The sequence below is a fragment of the Anabas testudineus genome, chromosome 3 (genome assembly GCF_900324465.2).
Source record: "Anabas testudineus chromosome 3, fAnaTes1.2, whole genome shotgun sequence".
In the NCBI taxonomy this organism is placed as follows: domain Eukaryota; kingdom Metazoa; phylum Chordata; class Actinopteri; order Anabantiformes; family Anabantidae; genus Anabas; species Anabas testudineus.
The window spans coordinates 26,822,025-26,845,555 of record NC_046612.1 but is presented as its reverse complement, the minus strand read 5'-3'; the positions used below and the strand labels follow the sequence as shown (position 1 = coordinate 26,845,555).

General features: G+C 39.8%; 2 protein-coding genes across 2 annotated transcripts in view; both read right to left on the bottom strand.

Moving 5' to 3' along the window:
• Window positions 1–804, bottom strand: part of cemip (cell migration inducing hyaluronidase 1) — a 125,227-nt gene extending 124,423 nt beyond the window's left edge. The window contains exon 1 of the mRNA XM_026378053.1: window positions 691–804. The gene's annotated coding sequence lies outside the window, so the exon portion shown is untranslated. The remainder of the gene's footprint in view (window positions 1–690) is intronic.
• Window positions 805–7,225: 6,421 nt separating this feature from the next.
• On the bottom strand, window positions 7,226–23,280 carry abhd17c (abhydrolase domain containing 17C, depalmitoylase). Its single transcript, XM_026378673.1, has 3 exons — window positions 22,425–23,280; window positions 13,711–13,890; window positions 7,226–10,457 (listed from the first exon to the last, which is right to left on the bottom strand). Exons 1-3 carry the CDS (start codon window positions 22,907–22,909, stop codon window positions 10,238–10,240), a joined length of 885 nt encoding a protein of 294 aa, XP_026234458.1. The 5' UTR covers window positions 22,910–23,280; the 3' UTR covers window positions 7,226–10,237.
• Window positions 23,281–23,531: the final 251 nt, after the last annotated feature.

The following is a 23,531-nucleotide window of genomic DNA, read 5'->3' as shown; positions in this document are numbered from 1 at the left end:
CTAACCTGTTGGAGGGAAAGGCACAGAGCACTGCACTTGTTTCCACAGAAGCCGAATGGCGGCGCGGAGCTGGCGCTTGACAGTGCGCATCATTGATGGAGTGGAGGAGAGGGGGGACCTGCAGAGCTGCTGTTAGTAACAGCTGGATGGTCACACGTCCTCTGATCTCACTAGAAAAGACGTGTTGACCTTTGTTCAAGACAAAACAGCCTCTGAGTCAACGCTCAACTTATTTAGTAGGTCCATAAATGAAAAGCAGTCCTGACGTGATGCTACAGCTCAAACACTCGGGATCAGCTGGTAAAGGCAGTCGGGGATGCAGGAGTCTGCGCGGCGCTGTCATCGTGCGCGGACCGGGAATCCACTTACCTTTGCCCCAAAAGTCGTGGCAGGACGCGCGGCTTGAGTTCCTCAGTCCGACCCGGACCCGCACCCTGACAGGATGCACGGAGCGCAGCTGCCTCCTGTCAGCTGTGACAGCATGTAGCCTCTGCAAAATCAAGTGTGCTCCCTTCCCTGTACACCAACAAGGTGAGCTCTGCCACCACACCTGTGGCTCGCAGCGGGCGAATTTCGCCACGAAGTGGCCACTGTGGCCGCATCACCCTGTCATCACAAACACAGCATGCCCTCACCCCTCACCCCTCACCCCCAGTAAAACGTGTTAAGGAGTCCACGGGAACTACTGACCTGTAGCCTAAAATCGGCGTCTAGTCCGGAAGCCTGCAAGACACGAAGCTCGGAGGAGGGCCGTGATGGAGCGAGGCGCTGCTCATGTGTCAGCCGGTGTCGGAGCGCACAGACACGGTCAGGCTCTGTCCGTGGCGCGCGGAGCAGCGCCGCCTCTATTTACTCCAGCAGGAGGAAAGACACGCCCACTGTGTGTGTGTGTGTGTGTGTGTGTGTGTGTGTGTGTGTGTGTGTGTGTGTGTGTGTGTGTGTGTGTGTGTGTGTGTGTGTGTGTGTGTGTGGTGGAAGGGGTATTCCTAATTGCATGACTCTTTGAAAACCTGTGTATTTGAAGGGGTGTATCCAACATTTCGGAAATACTATCACTACTGAATATTTAGACAAGTGAAATTACATCATGTTAAAAAATACAGAAACACTTAGAAAACAACAAATAGGCCAAACAATTATTCTAAATTGTTTCTAAACGTGTGAAATAAATAAGTGTAATTATTATCTAACAAAAGTTTTAAGTGTGTTGCAAGTTCAATTCAATTTTATTTTTAGAGCGCCAAATCACAGTGGATGTCATCTCAAGACACTTCACAGTGTTTAAGGTTTAAGACCTTACAAAATTTAACTGTATACAGAATTGTATAGAAACCCCAACAACCCCACTGAGCAGCACCAGGAGACAGTAGAAAGCAAAAACTCCCTTTAGAGGAAGAAACCTCTATGAGAACCAGGCTCATAGTGGGCGGCCATCTGCCGCGACTGGTTGGGGTGAGTGGAAAGAGAAGAGAGAAAAGAACAGCAGGCAACAAAAACAGCAACATTGGGCAGGTCAACTGGATTCTGGAGATGTACAGCTCCAGGCCGAGGATACCTGCAGAAAAGTACGGAGAGAGGGAGACAGAGAGGAGGAAACACAACTAAAAGAGAGAGAAGACACAAAGTAAATGACATGCAATGGTGGCATTTGCATTGATACAGGAGAAAGGAGAGAGGAGAGGAGCTCAGTTTATCAGTAGAGGTCCCCCAGCAGACTAAGCTATATCAGCATAACTAAGGGATGGTTCAGAGTCACCTGATCCATCTCTTACTATAAGCTTTATAAAAAGGAAAGTTTTAAGTCTAGTCTTAAATGTAGAGAGGGTGTCTGCCTCCCGAACCTGAACTGGGAGCTGGTTCCACAGGAGAGGGGCTTGGTAGCTAAAAGGCTCTGCCTCCCATTCTACATTTGGAAACTCTAGGAACCACAAGTGAACCTGCAGCCTGCTAATTCCAGTCAGAACTCTGGCTGCAGCATTTTGGATTAACTGGAGGCTTTTTAATGAGTTATTGGGACAAACTATTAATAATGAATTACAATAGTCCAGTCTGGAAGTAACAAATGCATGGACTAGTTTTTCAGCATCACTTTGGGACATGATGCTCCTAATTTTAACAATGTTTCTCAGGGGAAAAAAGACAGTTCTAGAGATTTATTTGATGTATGTGTAAGTGAAGGAGATATCCTGGTCAAAGATAACTCTGAGATTTCTTACAGTATTACTTGAGGCCAAGACTAAGTCCTCAAGAGTGAGAATGTGATTATACATAGTGTCTCTGTAGTGTCTTTTAAGCATTCTTGAAGTTTGACTAATTGATTAGTTTCTCCTGGTTTCATAGATAAATATAGCTGGGTATCATCTGTATAACAATGGAAATTTATAGAGTGTTTCCTAATAATATATAAGGGAGACATATATAGAGGAAAAAGAATCGGCCCAGCACTGAACCCTGCTGAACTTCATAACTAACTTTTGTGTGCATGGAAGACTCATCATTAACATGTACAAACTGGAATCTATCTGATATGATAGCTCCCCGGGTGCTCCCCCCAGGGGGATGGGTTAAATGCAGAGGACACATTTCATTGTAACATGTACATATGACAAATAAAGGCTTTCTTTGTTGACGGTTTAGATGAATTAATTATGGAAATTATTCAGAATGATCTATGGGGAAGAAGCAGTCTAAGCACGAGTGAGGTCTGACAAATGAATCTAGAGCTGTTGTACACATGAGTCCATCCACGCCGTTTGCAGATCTCATACATGTTTTCTTTAATAGTTATGATTTTATTTGGAAAGAAATTCATGAAGTCATTGCTGCTAAGAGTTAAGGGGATACTAGACTATTCGTCAGCCTGGGTACAGTGCTGAAAGGAAACCTGGGGTTGTTCTTATTTGTCTCAATTAATGAGGATTAATATGAGGTTCTAGCTTTACAGAGGACTTTTTTATATATGACTCGCAAATGTTGTTGTCTACTGTATCTTACCTTCCACCACCCAAATGTATGGGCGCTGCTGGGCTCTGCACCTCTGCTAAAGACATTGTTCACTAATTAAGAACAGGAATTATCAGCATGGTTTGGCAGTTCACCAAAATAAACTTGGTCACAGTGGCAGACTTGAGTCAATGAAGTGGTAGAAATGCCACGCATGCCAAGCTGATTTACATTTCCTCCATCATCACATTACAGTTAAGTCAACCTGTGTGGATGGACTGATGTTTGAGGAGTCGACTGATCATTTCAGATCATCCTACTGTCATTCATATGTTTTACAGCCTGTAGCCTGTAGCACTGAAGGTAAACCAATACAGTGTATGGCACCATTGTTGTTGTTGTTGTTGTTGTTCAGACATTTCTAATAAAATCATTTCTTCTATGACCTAAGTTTACAAAACAATGAGAAATCAAAGGAGAAAAAAGAATTACAGTAAATGATAGTCATCTGCTGAATAAATAAGATTAAATAATAGTAAAAAACTGGCGCTCTTTCTTTGTGCTCTGTCTTAAAAATAAAAAATACAGAAATATAAACAGGAACCTCCCTCTAGTTGTTTCTCATTATGTGATTGACATGGCCCTGAACCTGTCCTGCACTGTGCAGTGTGGAACAGCGGGACGGGACAAGCTATTGGTGCACATCCCAGGTAGCAGTTCCTAAAGACAGATGTCATATTTTTCATACTCATATTGTCAATACTTGAAAACGATATATATATATATACATACATACATATATATGTATGTATGTATGTATATATATATATATATATATATATATATATATATATATATATATATATATATATATATATATATATATATATATATATACATACATACATACATACATACATATATATGTATGTATATATATATATATATATATATATAATTATATGTATTATATAATTATAAATACATAAAATAAATCATATATAAATATTTCCTTAAACCACCTTTAGCTTTGATTACGGCACTGATTTACTTTGGCATTGTTTCAAAAAGCTTCTGCAATGTCTGAACAGTTTTTCCTGTCCCTGCATTAATTTTTTCCCAAGATCTTGTATTGATGATGAGAGGTTACCGCTGCACAACGTCTTCTCTAGCACATCCCAAAGATTCCCAATGTCGTTAAGGTCTGGACTGGACATGGAAAACTCCATTGATGGACATACCTGGTTATTCAGTATATTCAGGTAGTCAGCTGACTGGGCAACGTTGCTGAACCTAGACCTGGCCAACTGCAGTAGCCCCAGATCATAACACTGCCCCTACAGGTTTGAACAGTAGCCACTAAGCATGATGGGTTCATCACTTCACCTGCCTCACTTCTTACCCTGATACTCCCATCACTCTGACACAGGGTAAATCTGGACTCATCAGACCACTTGACCTTCTTCTATTCAACAGTTCTTAACCCACTTTTAGTAGTTTCATCGATCTCCTCAGATGTTTTCTTTGTTCCATGCATGATAATAACTTGACCCTTCTAAAATAGATACAAAATTTTTACGACCACAGGATGTGTATTTCAACATAGTTGTTTAAGAAGTAAGAAGCATCAGTTTGGGTTAAATAACTTGTTGGCATCTGAAACATAATCATCCAGTAGTTATTCAATGGGAGGCTCTTACCTATTTGATTAGTTAAATGACTTTTTTTTGGACATGCAATGTATTAGCTAAATATTTGTTTTACATTTAGGATCAGGAGGTGTTTGCCACTTTCCACATAAAAAAAGTCATTGTGGTCATGCTGTAGATCTCACACACTCACCTTGCAGAGTTTATTTGCTTCAGACCAGACAACTGTAACATGAGGTGATGGTGTTGGATGTGCAGCTCTGGTGCAGTTGTACATACAGTAATATGTGTGTGTCAAGCTATTTATTCAGCCAACAGGAGTACTTCACAGATCATAATATGTCAAATAGAAATGACAGATATGTTGTACTGTGTTGGGGCCCTGGTAACTTAGGTCCAGTACTGCCCTCCACTATAACAGCCCTACTCCCCCATACTGATGCACTGTCATTTTTTTAGTATTATTATTATTGTTTTAAACATCAGACAAGGTAAATAAACACCACCAACCCGCCACCCACCCACACCATGCAGCACTGAGCAGCAGGTTGACATCACCAGAGCTGTCCAATCAGTGAGAAACACTGTATAATTTTAACTTCGCAGCTCTTGGTGTGTTTGTGAAATGCAGGTGTGAGTGTGAATCACATCATCATGAAAAAAGCAACAGTGTTTCATGTTTTCCTGTTCTAGACCGGGTGAACTCAGCTACCAGTGTGAAAGTGACCTAAGATATCAGCCATGAGCTGGAAGGAATTTTTCTTATCGGTGTTCAAGCCACAACTTGTGAAACTCTGCTGCACGTGTCTTATAATAACAGACACTTTGACCTGTTCCCACATATTTCCTCCTTAGAATAAACCATCTTCAGTTATATTCAGATCTTACAGAATTAAAATGGAAATAATGAGGTAGGTTGTCATGGAAACCAGGGGTCACACATTCTGTACCTGTGTAGATTCAGATTCTTGTTGATTTATTCTTTGCTCAGACAAATAGGACAATTTCTAAGCTGTGTTGAGACCGCTGAACAGTCTATCTATCTACCTATAATCTATAAAGGAAGATGAGTACAGTGGACTGATAAAACCCTCCAGTGACTGGACTCACAAGAACTGTCTCCTACTATACACCTCTAAAACCAAGGAGATGGTTATGGATTTTCTAAATTCTTAACACCCCGAACTGGTCACTTCACACAGATGGAAAATATAAAAAAGGGCAGAGATGTCTTTTCCTTCTAGGGCGGCTTAGGTCATTAGACATCTGCAGGAAGATGCTGCTCTTCTACTGTTCAGAAAAAGTGTTGCAGTGTGCTGTTTTAAGCGTATGCTTCTGTGTAAAACTGCAAGGAAGCTAGACAAACTGGTGCAAAAAGCTTGTTCAGTGACTGGAATGAGATTCAATCTTTTTCTGTGTGCATTTCTCTAGAGACCATCCCCTACACAACATCCTGATGGACCAGAGAAGTAGCTGCAGTGGACGACTCACCTCGCTGTGTTGTAGCACTGAAAGATACAGGAGATCCTATATCACCACAGCCATCAGGCTCTACTACACCCTAGACAACAGCAGATGATTACTTACTACTTTCACTATCTTTCCCTTTACATAGTTTATCCTACCTTATCTATCCATCTATTGCGGCCAACCACATCAAGTTCAATACTTTTTAAAATGCTGTTTTATTTTGTATTTGTTTTATTGTCTTAGTGGAACATTTGTACATTTGTACTTTAACTTTGTATATAACCTTTCTCAAATTAAATTTATTTTACTGGAAATATGCTTGTGATCATCTACACCCTCCAGAAGCTGCAGGCCATCTCTGAAAGGGCTGGCTGTTCACAGAGAGCAGTATTGAAGCATTTGTATTGTAGGATGGTATGGTATGGAAGTGTGGTAGGAAAAGTTGCACAAGCAACACATTTGGCAGCAGCCTTAAGAAGCAAAGCCCATGTAAGAACTTGGGAGATCTTCACAAAACGTGAAGCTAGAGTCCGTGCATCAGGAGTCACCACACAGACGTCTTCGGGAAATGAGCTACAACTGTTGCATTCCTAGTATCAAGGCACTTCTAAACCACTCTGTATCTATCTGAACTTTAGTACTATTCTTCAGAGCCATATCAGACAAGATAGAAACTAAAATGAGAATTGCAATATTACTTCTGAACAGTAGAAGAGCAGCTTGGAGCAGTAACATTTTCATCTGGGTATTCATTGACTGTAATGTCATACTGACAACTGACAGAAGCTCTGAGCTGACTGTAGCAGAGTGTTAGCAGAGCAAGGACAGAGAGGGTTGAGTGGAGCAGAGTGGACTAATAACATACATTGAAGTTAAAATATCCCCCAATATACCATATACAGTATATACTACATAAAATATGTACTTACTTATGTACTTAATAAGTAGTTAGTTAATAGTTACTTAAGCAAAGCAGTGATTATTGTACTGTTTGCCACCTGCTGGTTTTCACATTGTGGTGGACAGGGGTCAGCATGGGACCAACTTAGAGTAAAAAGGTGATCTTAAATTGAGGCTGAACCTGCTCTTTCAAAAGCAGCCCAATAGTAATGACAGTCATAACAGGCCTTTCTTCCCAGTGAAACAGTAATGTTAGACACACACTTCATGCATCCTTTATTCCATTATAAGCATTAAAACATCCATTGTTCCGTCTGGCAACAACCACCACATGTATGACAATCTGTTTCACGGCATATTTAAGGCTTCTTTAATCTGTTCTACACACCATTTCAAAATCTGATTCTACTAGCATCATTGTTTTTCATTTGCATATTGTGATTTCAGTGGTAAAATCAAAGAGACCAGACTGCCCTATGTGAAGGGTAATATGTATAGAGAAAATATTGAAGAACAGCTTTACAGAGGAGTATTATCCCAACCAGCTTCAGAGACGGTGGAAATCTATCAACATTAAGTCTGCAAAACCTTGTAAAAATGTCAGTATCAAAACAATAATCAGGACTAAAGCAGGGGCTTCATTTCCTTTAAAAAGAGAAAATACAGGAAATATACTATGATCCATAACTGAGGGCTCTTATCCACATTGGCCCAACTTTAGCTAGAAATCAGAAAACATTAATATCCAACCACTTCACAGCAAAATACAGATCAATCAATGATCATCACAAGCTGCTATGCAAAGATCCTTTAAACACAACCCTCTGGAACCATTTTCAGCATTTACTTCAATGTGATAATGATTTACTTTTTTTAATTTACCTCAATGTGACTGATTCACTTCATGTTCTAGTGTTTTACTTCATCTTTTTTTCCCCCCCCGATTTGGAGGGGGTAAAGAACAAATGATTTAAATACAATACAAGTTAAAACATCCACCACTATGAGAGGTGATCTGCATGCACTGCTTATTTCCACATCGCTCCATGTCACCTTCACGGTTCTTTAAGATGTCTTTGGAGTTGGACTATTACGGGCTTAAAAGACAACAGTGTTGGCTCGCTGTCTCGTCTCCCAGGAACATACAACTGGGCAGGCTGAATTTGGCTTTAGTACAGTGTTGTCATTCCAGTGTTCCACAAACTGTCAGGCTTTCACAGTGATCGACTAATTGATTCCTCTGATGAATAGCAGCAGCTGTCAGTCCCTTTGAAAAATCACGAGAGCCCCACTTCAGTCGACAGGAATGTATGGGTGAAAAGTTTACAAGAAAAGGCTTTATCTGTAGTGTGAAATGACTGATAAACAAGTGCAAGCCCAAACCCAGCAACAACATGTCCACCTTCAACACCTTCACATGGAGCAGAGTTCACAGTCCAGAGCCATGTGTCTGCAGGTTTCAGTTTACAGTACTGAGTCAAGTGTGTTCCTGTTTGAAACAGCTGTCAAGTCTTATTTCTACTTCACCTCTAGTTAACAACGCAGGCTCCTGATGCCTGCTGCTCTCTCACCATGCCCCTTAAAGCTTGTACATTAACCAATATTTGAGATGTTCTCTGCAGTGTTGCAAAAGTGGCAAAGTGTGACAACGTGCAGACATGAGAATTTTGATACTTACATACTGAGGGTTATTTCTCCAAATTCATGTTTTGGTTCACAGCTCAATATTTGAGAAACAGTTTGGTTGATCTTGGTTTTTGTGTGTTCATTTTATGGGAAACATTAATGACCTACACTGTAAAACATCTCTGAAGGCTACAAAACATGATGACCTACACTCTACTGTGCTGTACTGTGCCTGAACGCTACACCAGATGCATTGTTACTTTTTAAATGGAAAGCCTGAGCACAAAAGTGTAAGGTCCTCATTCAACAATAAATTTGCAGGCAACACTGCAAGAGAGGTGGGGTGTGTGCAACAGAATTATGGATTATTTCTGTGATGGTGGTTTCTATTCTGCTTCATACTGAAAAAATCAGTTTACACTCTAACTTGCTGCCATTCAAGAGAGTCTTCTGGGAAAGTCCGGTTCACACTTCTCTTAATGCTGCATTTTGAATAGGCCAACTCATTCTAAATGTTGGCATTCTAATAAAGTAAATAATGTAGGTAATGTTTGTGTGCTGCATGTATTGGTGGCTCTCTTTACTTGGCTCTCAACTATTCAAGGACTTAAATGCATCTGCCAAAAAGCAAGGCAAACGACTATATTTCTTGGAGCTAGCTTCCTACAGTATGAGAGAGCAGCATGCATCAGGACAATGATACAGCTACAAAGGCCAGATGTGTAGGGATACACTCTGTTTAAGGTCAATTCATGCTGAATCCCTAGGTGTCCAGTATACTTGTCTGGTGCATGTGCAGTCGGCACACTCGCAATATGTACAGTTTTCACAGAACTAAGCATGAATTGACCTTTAACAGCTTTCAATCACACACATCCAGTAAAAAAAAAAAGTTCTACCTGATGTGAGATTATGAAAAATGTGGAATTCCATTAACAAGAGAAATTAAAATAAAACACACAAAAACATATTACCTGAAAATATCTGCACATTCAAAGTGCAATTGTGTAATCAACCCTGAATGGTAACTTAAAAATACAGAAAAAGTAAAAAACTTCAATTGTATTTCGAGGTGCAAAATTGGTACTTGTCTATCAATTTGATACTTGATACTACTTCACTTGGTAAAAACGAATACAAAAAAATCAAGTTTTAACATTGCAAAAACTCTCAGTCGAGAAAAGAGAGGTCAACAGGAAAAGCAGAGAGGGGGGCAAGGAAATGTGATGGACTGAAGCTCAGAGTGAGATACACTAACACAGACAGGGTAAGGGAGACAGTAGAGGAAAGGAAGGAAATGAATCCAGACTGAGCAGCGAGTGCAAACACTGTGTAGGCCCTGGTTAGTTGGCAAACAGGGTCCAAAGGTAGGAGCGGCATCTAGGTTTTAGAGACATTACATTTTAAACCAAGGCCACACGTTTTGTCGGGACTGGTCTCTGCTCAGCTGCACCTCAACAATCTAAAACCCCCTCCACTTCCAGTCCATGACACAGTCCCCTCCTGAAATGGCTTCCAGGACAGTGGAGAATGGTTTGACCAGTTTACTCCAGTCCTGCACCTACGCTAACAGTGGAATTTGGGAGATGATGAGGAGGAGGTTTCTTTAGCATGTTGAGATGAACCCTGACCTAAGAGCTGAGCTGCCCTCAGGAGGAGGGAAGCTCGAAGGAGATAAACTGCTTGAGTCTCTCCAGATACTGGGCATACAGTTCAATGTCGTTGTGGCCGGCTCCTTCCACCCACAGGGGCTCGACAGCACGGGGGCAACGCTCGTACATGGCCAGGCCATGGGAGAAGTCAATCACCTCGTCCTCTGTACCATGGATCACCAGCACTGGGGACGCCACCTTGGATACCTTGTCAATACTGCAGAGAGGAAATAGACAGAAATTAGAAATGAGAAAGTAATCATTTAAAAGTCTGAGAATTTAGAGATGTGATTTTAGCTTAACTATTTCTATCTCAGAAGACATTACACTCAGATGGACTGACTCATTAGAGGCCTATTGAACTTGCAGCCATTGTTCACCCTATGGAAATATGACTGCCCTTCAAGTTCAAGTGAAAGTCAGGAGTCAAACTGTGACTCTAGTAAAGAGGAGCTTCATCAGGGCTGGACTGAAGGTTTCTAAGGGGCAACACACGGCTCTAACACCTCTGGACACTAAAAGGTTTTATCCCTAAGTATAATCAATGATAGTTTGGCAGTGTTAGTTCCTTTCCACAAATACAGAAACAAGATTTTAGAGTACCACTAGAGGGATGTATTACAGTTCTGCATGTAGACCACACTAGCCAGCATGTCACAGTCAGATCACAGTCCATCACATCGAAGCCACAAATTCTAAGCTCCAAACATGATCTTATTGTAAATCCAATTTACTTTTAAATCACATTTGTTATCTATAATACATTGATGGCCCATAATGGAAATAAGAGTTTCTATACTTGGAGGCTCATGCAAAAACCAGACACAGGGCAAGAGCTCCTATAATATGTTAGTCCTTGTTAAAAACTCTTATTCAGCTCCTATTTAGATGTTTCAGATAGTCTGGATGAAATTGTGCTAAGCTCCAGTCCGTGCTATGCATACAAATTCCTTACTAATCATCCTCACCCATAACTAGGTGTAGCAGCACAGCCTCCATGGTGCCCTGCTGTTGAGATGGAGGTTAGGTGGAGGATTACCGCAGGCAAATCATTGGGAGCTAATTTCATTCCAGATGGAATAAAACTATTATCCTGTTCACTTCACAGCTGGGTTATACAGACTGAATTATAGCAGACGTGGCTGTCAAACATGCACATTATCTGTCCCGACATTTGAATGAATGTGAGCTCACAGATACACAGCAAACTGACAAGGGAGTGAAAAACACAGACAGTTTTTGGTTTACAGATGAGAAACTATTAGGGCGGGGGTTTATTGCATTTTCTTAAATGACTGCAGTATCTGATGTGCTTATAAAATCAGAATCCCTTATACAATCTACTAACAGCATTCAGTATTCAACATTTACAAGTAAATAAGGTCATAAATCACTAAAACCCAAGGGTTCAATGTACACTAATTACATTTTGCTGACTTAAAAGAGAAAACCGTGGTTTTTAGTGCCAGCCTGATAAATTTTGACAACCAGTCACGAAAACAACCTGTAATATGAGTAGCGGAAAACAGGAATGTTGACTGTATATGTGTGTGTGTTTGTTTACACACACACACACGGTAAGCTATGGTTACACACAGATATGGTAAGCTTGAGATGAAGAGGGAGATGGAGTACATAAAGTAATCCTTAGTGCAAATCTACAAGGTATGATGTAAACATGAAATGAATGTAATGAAAAGTGAGGAGAATGTGACAGCTAAGTGGAGTAATAGAATTAATTTAATGTCTTCGTCTTTGCATTCACACACATCTCCTGCAGTTAACATCCAGATAAGTTTAAGGCTGCAGTGCATGTGTGAAAACAGCTATAAATTGAAAATAAATAAATACATTTAACTATTTATTCATTTAATTAAATATGTGACATGGGCAAAGGTGTGGACAATTTAAGAGCTGTAAAGTTTCCTTTAACAAGGTATTAGACCTTAATTAGCTTCTTAGAGCAATGTTAACCATGATCTTTAGGAAATGTCTGCTAGTGGTATTTTCAAAGCTTTTTCAATTCTTTTAGCCTTCAAACCATGTGTCAAGGCTCAGTTACCATGGGTTCGCCTAAGCACCTATCTAACACTATAAAAGATAAAGTTATTGATGCCCACAATGCATAGGGCGGCTACAAAAGCACAGCAAAGTATTTTCAAATGCAAAACTAAAAGATAGCAGTTTGGAAGTAAAGTGGAGGTCATCTTAAAGACCAAGACAAATGCTGGAGAGAACTAAAAACCTTAAATTTACAGCAAACAATCTGCAGGTGTGTGCATATCTATGAATAGCTTAAAAACTGAATGTATGTGTTGTGGCTGAGAACACCCACACATGTCTGATCTGCTTACACATAATAACAGTAATAATAATAATAATAACAGTAATAATAACAGTAATAATAATAATAATAAATAATAATAATAATAATATAAACTTTCATGGTGACATATGTGACACTGGAGCAACAAATTTACACATCACATTTACCAGCAGCTGCGACACTAACTCTCAAAGTAAAAGAGCTCCGTAGTATTTTGTTTGTTTTTGTTTGTTTGTTTTAGCACTTCACCATAATATTAACCTTTGAGAGTTTGTCATAGAAATCTGAACTAGACTTGTAGGATTACATTCAACAGATAAAATGCAAAAAATACATTCAAATTCAAAACATGCATTTTAAGGAGTTGTATTTATTGCAAACTAACAAATTAATTAATTCACTTTCAAAGTTAGAGTAGAAGTAGAAGTTTATTTATGTAAAAATGCACACATGATAATAAACCAGGGAAACATTTATTTTATGCATATTAAAAATGCATTATAATTTTCACTTGCAACTAATTACTGTAATAATACAAAGTCTTATTTAATGCTGTGCATGTATCTGAGAAATCATATAATGTAACACAACTCCTGATCAGTAAAATGTCTTCCAGCGTTTTATATATTCTAAATATTGTTAGTTTAGTTACTTAATCCTGACCTCAATAATAACAATAAAAGTGTGGTTACAAACTGTTAAATAGTCAGGCACCATGCCAGAATTTCTAAAAGGTAAAATCATGTAACTTTGCTACTGCTCCATTTAGTGTTCTAGTTTTTTGCGTTTTGCAGGATTAATGTTGCTAGTTAACACAGCTCTGCAGTGAGCAGCACAGGTAGATATGATAATGCTAGCTGAGTGTGAGTGCTCTGTTCAAACAGCCAGAGTTTGGAAATGATTAAAAAGAGTGAGCTGTGTTAGGCAGGGCAAGATGACATGGACTTTATAAACAGTATCTGAAGTAGCACTAACCCTGCAACAGACAAGAATGATAATTTCAACCATAGCTGTCAATGGTGGCCACATTTTCACCCAGTTGATAACATTAGAAGCTTGATTTTCTAATATGACTGCTTCTTGCTAAGGCAACTTTTGCTTGTGTGAGTCTGTGTTTCTGTATGCCTTTGTAGATGTGACTCACCTGGGGAAGGCATCGAAGCAGTAGGTCTTGCGTGTATCAGGGAAGGCTACCCTTAGCCCTGACATGAGTGGTGAATGTAGGATGACAGCAGCACATTCATAGCGAGCAGCCAGGTCAATGGTTGGCACAGTGCCAATGCTCTGACCATACAGGATGATGTTCTCAGGTGTTACGCCATACCTGTATAACACACAGACAAGCCCGATTCATTTATAACAATCCATTCATTTAAGACAAAGGACAACACAGCTGCTAAAGCAATTATAGATAATAAATAATGTGCGCTACATTGACTCACGTAAAACATATGATGTCTTTGCACTACAACCTCTCTAGGCCCACCTGTGCACATGTCCACACACACATAAGAAGAAATAATGGTAGCAGGGCTCTCATAAAGTCTCAGGTTAGTGTCCAGGTAATTTTCTAACCACCCTGCATGCTCTACTTACACTGCAGTAAAGTGCCAAATGACAGCTGACACCAATGCTTAGTAAACAATCATCAGATTATTTCAGTTAAATATTTAAGCACATCAAGCTCTTAAACTAAACGCCTTTACTGGGCTCTCCAGATCAGTCCGAACTGAGCAGCAGCTTCTCTTTCAGACTGTGAAACTATGGCCTCTGCTCAGCTGCCAAAGTGAGCCATCAACAGGCTCATTTAGATGGTAACTGAGATCTTCAGTTTTAAATTTCAAACTGAAATGCATTGACTGCTTTGAATGGAATGATAGTGGAAATACCACAGTAGCTATTAGAACAACAACACGCACGCACGCACGCGCGCGCGCGCGCGCACACACACGCACACACGCACGCACGCACACGCGCACGCACACACACACACACACACACACACACACACACACACACACACACACACACACACACACACACACACACACACACACACACACAAATGTATGTTTTCACTGCCTGTCTTTCTCAAAGCACTCTCTTTGAGAAATTTCTCTTTGTCTTGTATGTGTTGTTGCACTCTTAATGCAATAAAAGTAAAGAAACTGGGATGAAGATGGATTCTTTTTGGACAGCCTCTTATCTAATCCGTTTATGGCGTTCCATTTGATTGACGCAAAGTTCCCATTACTGTCAGACTGCCTGTTTTGGAAGCTTACGAAAACTGTTAGATGCAACTCTCAGACACAATTTGTTGATCCGATACAAATTTTATTTGAAGCAAGCCACAGCCACGTTTAACTGTATATATTTAACAGACTGACAGAACTGGATAGTAACACACTTATAACAGCTGGCCTTTTTATGATATTTTATAGATTTTATATGTTCATCAGACAACCGAACCATGCCAATTGAATAAAATACTTTTTCAAATTAAAAAAAAAAGTTGAAAATTTGGGAAAAAACATAGTATGGCAACCCTGTGTTACGGATTTCTTCGTCAGTGACATCTTCACTCTTTATGTGCAGTAACAAATACGTGTGTCTTGTGTAAATTATTCACTGAAACCACCAAATGAGAAAGGAAGTTCTGCAGATTTGCAGAGTTGATTGGGTGCAGCGTTAGTTCATAGACACCTGGATGTCCAATAAACGCATTATTTCATCTGGCACACCTGCTTACAGATATGCATTGTTAGGTATACGACAGATAACTGTATCATTTGGAACCAGGACAATGGTTTGGCTGTGCCCAGCTTCTCTTCATAAGTACTGCAGGGTGAAAGGCAGCACTGACAGAAAACAGTCTTGTCTAGAGTTTGTCGGGGAGGCAGAGGGAGAACAGGCGCAGCATGTTCCCTTGCCAGTACTCATAATCTGGAGAGGAAGCTTGAAGCAAATCCTCCCACCTCATAACAGTGCTGGGAATGCAGAGAGGCACAGCAGAAAAATCCAGCAGCCCTCTGTTACAACACACACACACAGAAGGATTAGACTTTTGCTTAACAGACATCCACGACAAAGACTTGGACAAGAGGTGCTAGATTGTATATGTCCTGTGAAGTGATGCTATCATAACAGCTCTACAGATAACAACTTGGGTGTGACTAATCTGCTGGCCTAGACAAACACTGTCTCTGATAAGCACCAACTGAACTGAGCATCCATCCCAATAGGAGATTATGACCCCACACATGGATGAACAAAGTACCCACTGGCAGCCATCTGATTCATACACACTGCACAGCCTCTGACAACAGACTACACAACTCTGAGGATGACTATAGCTATACAGTGGCTTCAGTGCTCAAACGTCTTCAATTTATGTACACTTTGTTTTGTTGGACATTAATTTTACATAGGATTGGGTAGTATAAGGTTCCCTATAATTAAAGTAATAAAAGTTATCTGCTCTCAATAACAGCTGCCTGTTATGGCTCTTCTTCTATATGTATAATAAATATGAATTATAAATATCATATGCATCAAGGCCTAGTTATGTTGTATAGCAGACACTGGATCAGTTTTAGTAATCACATCTTCAGAAGATCAAGATGGAAATTGCTTGTCCATCCATCCGTGCAGGAATTCCATGGAATCAGGACTGGAAAACGCTTGAAGTCAAAGCTATAGCAGTTTTAGGTTAAAAATGTATCTTACATATCTGCCTATGTAAGTATGTAAGACAAAATGAGAGTTATTGCTTAGGTGGATCTACAAAAGATAAGATAGGATGCTTTAAGAGCTAGAATTATCTGGATTCTCAAATGTTGTTAAATGTCCCAAATATAGAAGAAAATGAGTCAGCTGAAATTAAGCAACAAATAAATATTTTCAGTAATGGATTCTCTGCTAATAAATCAGAGAAATAATGAAATGCTGAAATAAAATGGTTTGATGTTTGAGTCTGTATGGAAGTCACAACTTGTCATTTCAGAAAGAGATACAAACTGGTGGGGTTAAAAAAAAAACATTACTCTGACCTAAAAACAAAGAAAATATGAATACCATAGAAAAATATATTTTATTTATATATTTTACCATATTAGAGAAATATTTTTGTGTACATACATACAAAGACAGAAATATAAGAGAAAAAAGAAATACAAATTTGACTTGATTTAACAGGATATTTTAAATAATTAAAATGAAAACAAAAAACAAAACAAAAAACATGGTTCCCTTAATCCTTGACCTCACCACTGCATATTCAGTGAATGGACACTGAGTGTATCTACACATACAAATAGCTGGGGGTTCACCTTTACCATGTACTGGACTTACATAGAAGCCCTGCACAGGGAGAGATAAAGTCTGTACTTTAGAAGCTGTGAAGGTAGATAGGGCACTCCTCAAATCTGCAGTGGGATTTATGACAACGTGGTAGCATCAGCCACCTTTATACCATAGATATTACCATCAGAGTGACTCAAGTAATTAATTTTCCAGCCTGAGCATGTGAATAGGGATGCACTAATTGAACATTTTTAGTTCTGTTACTAATACTGATACCCGGACTCTGTGTATCAGCCGATTCATGATACAGAGCTGATTTTTGATTTATTAAACTGTATGCCTCGTCTGGTGGACTACAATGAAGTCATTAGCCTTGACTTAAACACTCCTTTGCTAACTTTGTTAGCATTTAACCAAAGTGTACAGCATTTGAATAAAGTGTCTTTGTAAACATTAAGTGCAAACAGGAATTTTAAATTCTGTATACTCATCACACATGCACTGGAACCCTGAACACATTACCCAGATAAACTGCATGTGAGAACGCAATTATCCACGGCAGACAGTGTGGAGGTCAGGACTGTATTCCACAAACACCCTGATACAAAGTCTGCTGTGTCATGTCACACCTCTCGCACCATCTATATAGGTGCTCCGTCCCTCGCTGGAATTAAGCAAAGGTTGGTTACAGCAATTGATCTGTGAAAATTATTTCTTATATACCAGATGAAATTAAATGAAAGTTTTTTTTCCCAGTTAACTGCTTGCTCATACAGTCTCAAAGGTGAAAGTATGTTGTATTTTGCAGTGCTACCTTTTTGTGGTGCAGATACTACAGCCCTAGGGATTTGCCAATTTGGATCAGCCCCATGATCCAGTACCCAGTTTAACTCTTTAGACAACATCGTTGCTGACGCCCCATATTAATATCAGATTGTGCATGCCTTGTCAAGAATGGATGTTAGAGATATTTTTTTATCTTTTCTCTGACCTGTCTTAGACTTGGCCACTAGACTTGCCAAATGCTTTAATAGAACTCCACCAAATCCAGCATTTTTGTCTTCTCTGAAATTACCTTCCTTCTTCCTTTCATCCTTCTATCGTTCATCCTTCCATCAAAACCGACTCGACTCAGCTAGCCTAGACATGTACCTGTCTTGAACTCCACAAAGTTTTGCCTACAGCACGGAGGGTAACAGCAATATAATTGTAATATGTATACTAATAATCTGTAAAATATTTTACATTTTTTACACTATAGACTAGACTAAGTATAAAGATACAGTCTGACATTGCAATGTGTGGACTGAAAGATTGTATCTTTAAACCCTAGTGGAGTTATCTCAAAGACAAAGACAAATACAATACAATAAACGTATTTAACAATTATCGAAATGTTGAGGCAACTGATCTTCGTACAAACAAATCTTTATTTTCAAAGTCTTTTCAGCTGCTCTAATTCAGCAAAGCCCTAAAGGCTGACTACCATTACACAATCAAATAGCTGTTTAAGGGCACAGTCTTAATGATTTCCCACAAAATGTAATTAAAAAGATATTGAATAAACATAAACCTCCTCCTCAGGTGCTTAGCTCCCCTAAGGAGAGCCTAATGATTAACACTATTTTATGCTTGGGCAGTTCACTCTCTGGAGGGTGAGGGAATAATGAAATGTTTCAGTAATAGGTGGGAAGAGATGCTCTTGGTTTCCTTTCATTTGCTTTAGGATATCTGTCAAATGGGACATTAATCTGAGGCATGATCACAAGGAGAAATCCATTGGTCTGCTTAATCTTACTATACAAAGTAATATTCAGCCTTTGGCTTATATTATAATACAAGGTGAGAATAACAACAAGACAATTACACTGATGAGTTTCTATCATTTTATCTGTAATGCCTTCAGATATCTTAAATTAAAAAAAAGTTAGACAAGACAGGCAGTGTAAGGAGTCCACCACATACTTGTCTCAGACAAGCACATATGAAAATGTTTTTACACATTCCAAACTGACAAAAGTAAATTTCCAAAATACCAAAATGTTCCAGAAATACCTGCAGTTATGAATTATAATAAAACAATATTCAAGCTACACAAAGACCGCAAATTAACTCACAGAACTACAGCTGTAACGTATCTATTATTAATGTCACCTGCTTATGCAATCATAACTACAATAAATGAATCACTATTGTTTTCATTAATAAACTATGCTGACTCAAACAACGGATGGTGGAAACTGACATGGAGGCCCCAAAGCATGAGTTTGATTTTTACGTTATTTTGTGTTCATGTTTCAATTGTGGTCAAGTTATTGGGCTACTAAAACGAACAGCGGTCTGTACTCTATGTCTCTAACTCTACTTTCAGGTGTCCATTCCTCTGTGAAGCTTCAAGAGGGACAGGGAAACAGGAAACTTGTAGAACATTTCCATCCTGTAGCCTATTAGTTCAGGCTCCTAAGGCAGAGCAGAGGTACTGTGCAGAGTTTTCAACACACAGACTTTGGGGGTGTGATGTTAGTTTGTGAATGATTGATATGTCTTCATAATCTGGCTTTACAGTGGGATCATTAGTATCATGCTACAGCGCCAAACCAACCAAACTTCCCTATTCTGCAACATAGCAGGAGGCATCATGGCACTTGCCTCTTGAAAGAGAACGTATCTGTAATATGGAACTGGTTTGCACGTTCCAAAATCAACATGGTGCAAAAACAGTTAATGTCAGATGGCAACACAACAAACCTTTTTAACCACCTAAAATGAAAACCTATGAACACAAAAGAGTATGCTGACAGTTTTTGTTTTTTGTTTTCTGCTCAGCCAGTTTATGGTCTAGCTACTATTCTGACCCTTAATGGAGTCTGACCTTTTATTTAATTCACAGCTTGTCATTATCAACTCGTCAATGTATTTGTTTTTTTTATTTTTTAAAATAGCGAAATTAGTTTGACTTACTCTGGTGTGCTTATTGGTTACTTGTTTGCTGCCTAAAATGTCAAACAGTACAGATGAGCTGCTGCTATCTAATTTGCATTAAAGTGTAATTAGACTTTTAATAGCCTAGTTCATGGGCAAAGGTCTCTGTTTTGTTTCTGACGCTCAACATAACAGATTGTCCCCCACACTCACTCTCTGCTCTCTGGCAAAATTACATCTTCAGATAGGATCACACCGGTGATGTCAATAGTCTGAGTTACAAGGGTGAATTACAGTAAACCAAGTAGCAGTAGTAGTTGGGCTACAAGAGGCAGAGTGTGACCTAACTAGGCTACTGGATAGACTTATTCCAGGAATTCAGAATAAGAAAGACAGAATATCATGAAATGGACTCTTTAAACACCACAGAGAAGTGGACACATGAAAGTACAGAAAGAATGGGAGTAGGGTACCAATGTTTATTTCAGCAGCTTGATAACTTAAACACTACTGATATCAACACAAAGATTTCTATAAAAATATAATCAGTGTTGAATCAGGGCAAAATTATATTTTTATAAATACATACTTTGAAGGATGAGCCAACTGTGAGGTAGACTGATTTTGATTTTTGAAAATAGGTTTCATTTTCTCAAGATCATGAGTTTTGTTTTCTCATGAAAGTCAGATAATTAACTTGGGATCTCAAGAAAATGACATAGGAAAAAAAATGTTGCATAATATGTAATGTAATATAAACATATACTATGAATACATTTCACTACCTGAAGCACTGCCATCCAGTAGAGCATGGCGAGCTAAAGAAATTTAAGTATTAAGAAGTTGTTTAAGGAGCGCACTGACAGGCTATTGATTTGTGTGCACGCTCCGTAACTGCAAAGTCTCCAGTTCAAGTCCAGCTGTCACATTTCACACTCTCTCTCTTTCGCTCTCTCTTTCTCCATGTTTCCTGTCTGTATCTCTTACTGTTAAGCTACCCAATAAAAAAATCTCTTGCTACATTGCTACATTTGGCACCAAAATTTGTTATCTCTCTCCATCTGTTGTTTTTCTGTGTATGTTTTGTCTGATTCTGCAGCCTTGTAAGGTCTAACAAGTAATAATAACCAAAAGGCTTATCCCATTGATCTATCCCTGCAAGGAAAGGATGCAGGACTCAGGACTCACGACTGTGTAGCGATGCACAGCTCGAATCAGATCATCAAGCTCGCCGATGACACGACTGTGGTGGGTCTCATCAGCAAGAACGACGAGTCAGCGTACAGAGAGGAGGTACATCAGCTCTCAGCCTGGTGCAAGGCCAACAACCTGTCTCTGAACGTTGGGAAAACTAAAGAGATGGTTGTTGACTTTAGAAGAGCACAGAGTGACCACTCTCCACTGATCATCGATGGAGCGTCAGTGGAGATCGTCAAGAGCACCCAATTTCTTGGTGTTCATCTGGAGGAGAACCTCACCTGGTCACTCAACACCCGCTCCATCAGCAAAAAGGCCCAGCCGAGTCTCTACTTCCTGAGGAAGCTGAGGAAAGCCCATCTGCCGCCCCCAATCCTAACTACATTTTACAGGGGAACCATTGAGAGCATCCTGAGCAGCTGCATCACTGCCTGGTTCGGGAACTGCATCGTTTCGGATCGCAAGGCCCTACAGCGGATTGTGAGGACAGCTGAGAAGATCATTGGAGTCTCTCTCCCTTCCATCACGGACATTTACACAACACGCTGCATCCGCAAAGCTACCTGCATTGTGGACGACCCCACCCAACCCTCACACACAATCTTCACACTTCTGCCATCAGGGAAGAGGTTCCGGAGTATTCGGGCCCTCACAACCAGACTGTTGAACAGTTTCTTCCCTCAAGCTATCAGGCTCCTCAACACACACACACACACTGGATTTGACATGTTCAACTTGCTGTTCTTGCACATAATTTTCACCATCGTTTTTACAGTACATCAGATGTACATTGTACATTTCAGCTACTGGACGCTGCTGTTTTTGTATTCTTGTTGTCTTCAAATGTCTGTCTGCTCTTTCTCTTTGTGTTCTTGCACTGTTTGCACTAGGTTGCACAGGATGCACTTTATGTGGCTAGGACAACTTTGGGCAGTCCTCAGCTCCATGTTCTGTCTTGTTACTGTCTTATGTAGCACCATGGTTCTGGAGAAACGTTGTCTCATTTCACTATGTACTGCTTCAGCTATATGCGGTTGGAATGACAATAAAGCTTCTTGACTTGACTTGCATCCATCTGTCACACATCTGTTGGGAGGAGCAAGGATGTAAGGAAAAGATGCGATTGGTGGAAGTGAGGAAGCATGTTTTCCCTTCCTTTCTTATTACTCCAGAAGACACAGATTAGGATCGTTTTTTACAGTAGACTGAGTCAACCATGGACTGTAATCAAGGCCAGTTCTCATAATAGGAATTTCTGTTCCATGTTCTATTTAAGTGGAGTAACATGCAGATACCCTTTCTATTTATTCAGTAATAAGCTGACATTTCATTCCCGGTCATATAATTGACTTTGGTGCAGCACTTGATCAGTATAAACAAGCATTAGCTTACAACATGTACACCAAACAACTGAACAGCTGTCTCCATCATACTCACTTGGTCCTCAAGACTTGCCAGGCCGCTTCGATGTCCGCATACAGGTTCTTCTCAGATGGTTTGCCACTGCTGACTCCATAGCCTGAGTAATCATATGAAAACACGTTGCAGTTGATCCTGGAGCCGAGGCCGATGTAAAAACTGCACATCTGTCCCAGGTCCACGGCATTGCCGTGAGAAAACAGGAGGGTATACCGACTGTTCGGGGCGCAGCGCACAAACATGCATCCAATCCTGTTACCCCTGCTACTTCTGGTAGTAAATACTTCCACTGCATCCAGTTCTCGCTGGGAGTACTGCCAGTCCGCCCGCTCGGTTAAATGTATGCTAGTTACCCCGTTAGCATCGGTGTGCACCGAGTACGTGGGTTCGGGTGGGAGGAAAGCTAGCTTTGCCGCGATGCGACTGGGACAAGGCGGACAACAGAACAGCCAGCATAGCTCACCGAGAGAAAACCCATTCATCCTCGGGCCTTGCTCGGGCATTTAAGCGAGGGATTAACTTTACCCTGTCTAATAACCTATATTGACGCTCCTCTGGCTTCAGGTCCTATTTATACCCATTAACAGACTGTAGCGAACAGTGTCAGATGACAGGTGGCTTCTACTTTAGGATTCGTAGCTAACGTGCTAGCGAGCTAGCAGGTAGCTAACAACAAAAGACAGACTTCATGTAAATTACACAAAAAATAAATGCAACATTTAAATTAATATTATTTTACGATATAAACACAATGTAGCGAATAGTCTCGATGGACAAGTGTGCCCCTATAACAGATTACTTGCTATGCGTCGATGTTTGATGCTATTGTAGGTTATCGTAAGAAAGAGAACAGCCATTTCTCCAGCTAGGAACAAACCGGTCTTCCGGCACAACCGGATATCCTGTTTGGCTTTTGTATTATCAATATTATTTAATATTAAGTAATTAAATTAAAGTCTGCTTCAAAGAGAAATTCTTTAGATATTTTGACTCTTTTGTCTTTCTTTATGATGGAGTAAACTTTTAAAGTGTCTCAGTTATTCCTAACCCTTAGCTGAGTGAGTGTTCTGTGCTTTTTCCAGCTTACAAAGAGACCAGTTTGGCCTTTGTTTGTTGATTTGATTT